The 2,035-nt window shown below is 35.4% G+C and overlaps 1 protein-coding gene across 1 annotated transcript in view; it reads left to right on the top strand.

The window, feature by feature from the left end:
* The window catches only part of LOC101853640 (probable G-protein coupled receptor 158), an 18,169-nt gene that overhangs the window by 14,310 nt on the left and 1,824 nt on the right, over window positions 1–2,035 (top strand). Inside the window, exon 9 of the mRNA XM_013086804.2 lies at window positions 1,928–2,005. Coding sequence (XP_012942258.2) covers window positions 1,928–2,005 — 78 coding nt within the window. The remainder of the gene's footprint in view (window positions 1–1,927; window positions 2,006–2,035) is intronic.

A 2,035-nucleotide genomic window follows, 5' to 3' on the forward strand; every position in this document is an offset into this window, starting at 1 on the left:
TTTAAAAAAAAAAAGAAAAAAAAAGAAGGGACATCTTACATCGTTCCATAATGCTATTTTCTTCTTAATTATTGCTTGTAAAATAATGAGCGCCCAAGTCCTTGTTCTTATTTAAGTGATTTCGTTTTCTTTGACTTTTTTCTCTCAAAATATGATGAAAATCAATTAATAAAGTGCTTGTGGAAGGATGCTGGTGATTTGTTTATAATCAAGTTGATAATGGTCAAATGTACAGGTCTCTTTTTTCCCTCTCTCTTTCTCTCTCTCTCTCTCTTCCTCTTTCTCTCTCTCTCTCTCTCTCTCTCTCTCTCTCTCTCTTTCTCTCTCTCACTCTCCGTCTCTCTGTCTGTATCTCCTTTTGCCCCTATCTGTCAGTCTCTTTCTATCTATATACCTCGTCTCTCTCTCTCTCTCTCTCTCTCTCTCTCTCTCTCTCTCTCTCTCTGTGTGTGTGTGTGTGTGTGTGTGTGTGTGTGTGTGTGTGTGTGTAAAACATGAATGAGCTTCAGACCCTGCGAGTTAACGGGAGATAGATTAAGATAAAATTAATGTAGTCAGTCGACTTTTTCCCCTTTGTCCAATCTGATTCGTATAACGTTGTGCTAAGTTAGTTGACCAATAAGTTTGTTGGTTGATTAGCTAGTTAGATAGTCTACCATTTAGTCAAAATAGTTATTTATTTAAATTTTTAGTTATTTCTGCATAAATAAGGTAACCAGTCATCTAGTGCATTAGTGGTTAGTTAACTGGTTACTTGGTTGGTAGGTTAATAGGTTGACTGTTCTGTGATTTCCCGCATTGTTGATCGGTTAGTTCTTTGGCAGTGTGGTAATTGGTTGGTTTATAAGTTGGTCACTTATTTGTGTGGCTTCGTCCTGAAATCAGGCGACCTTCAAAATTGTGAAATTGAAGAAATATTAACTTTTTGTTTCGATTTTTTTTTTTCGTTTTGCTCAAACACCTTTTGCGTCTGTTTAAAAATTTATTTCTGTGTGGTTTTTACTGGAAAAACGTTGATAAAAGGCACAAAAATATATAAAACTGCAGTTTCCAAACAGACTCCATCCAAAGACATTCAAGCTTTGATAGTCAGAAAACTTTGGCGACCATCTTCTCCTAAGTTTTAACTCTGATATGAGGCAACTTCCACCTCCTTCAATCACAAGTATCTTGACTTCTATTCAACATAGATGAGCATTTGTTTCATCACAAGCAAGATGAATGAACAGGTTTTGAGATGTTAACAATACCTCATGCCGTACGGTTGATCAGCACCTAATTCCATCATGTTGTGACATATCTAATTAGCTAATCAATTATTATTTTGTCCGTGCACTTGGTTGGTTAATCATTCATTATCTTGTCTGTGTCATTTAGTAGGTTAGTCATTGATTATCTTGCCCGGGCACATAGTTGGTTAATCAATCATTATCTTGTCTGCCATTTAGTTCATTAATCAAAGATATCTTGTCTGTGTCACTAAGCTGATTAATTAATTATGTATCAATGATATCTTGTCAATGTCGCTAAGTTAATTCATTAATGATATATCAATATTTTGTTTGTGTCATTTAGTTGGTTGTTCAAAGATGTGATGTCCATTCTATGTCATTTATATGGTTAGTCAATTATTGCCGTGTCTGTGTCATTTAGTTTGTTAATCAAGGATTACCGTGTGTGTGTCTTTTAGTTGGTTAATCATTGATGTCTTGTCAATGTGATTTAATTAGCTGTTTAATCAATAATATGTTGTCGGTGTCATTTATTTGATTAATCGATTATATTTTTGTCTGTGTCACTAAGTTGATTAATCAAAGATGTGATGTCCATTCTATGTATGTCATTTAGATGGTTAGTCAATGATTACCTAATCTATGTCATTTAGTTAGTTAGTCAATAATTACATTGTCTGTCTGTGTGTCCCCAGGAGGAATTTCGGCGTCTGTACACGCAGCTGGAGCTTCTCAAACAGCGCAACATGAAGCTGGGCAACAGACACCTACAGGTACACACACACACACACACACACACACAC

The sequence above is a fragment of the Aplysia californica genome, unplaced genomic scaffold (genome assembly GCF_000002075.1).
Source record: "Aplysia californica isolate F4 #8 unplaced genomic scaffold, AplCal3.0 scaffold00507, whole genome shotgun sequence".
Taxonomy (NCBI): domain Eukaryota; kingdom Metazoa; phylum Mollusca; class Gastropoda; order Aplysiida; family Aplysiidae; genus Aplysia; species Aplysia californica.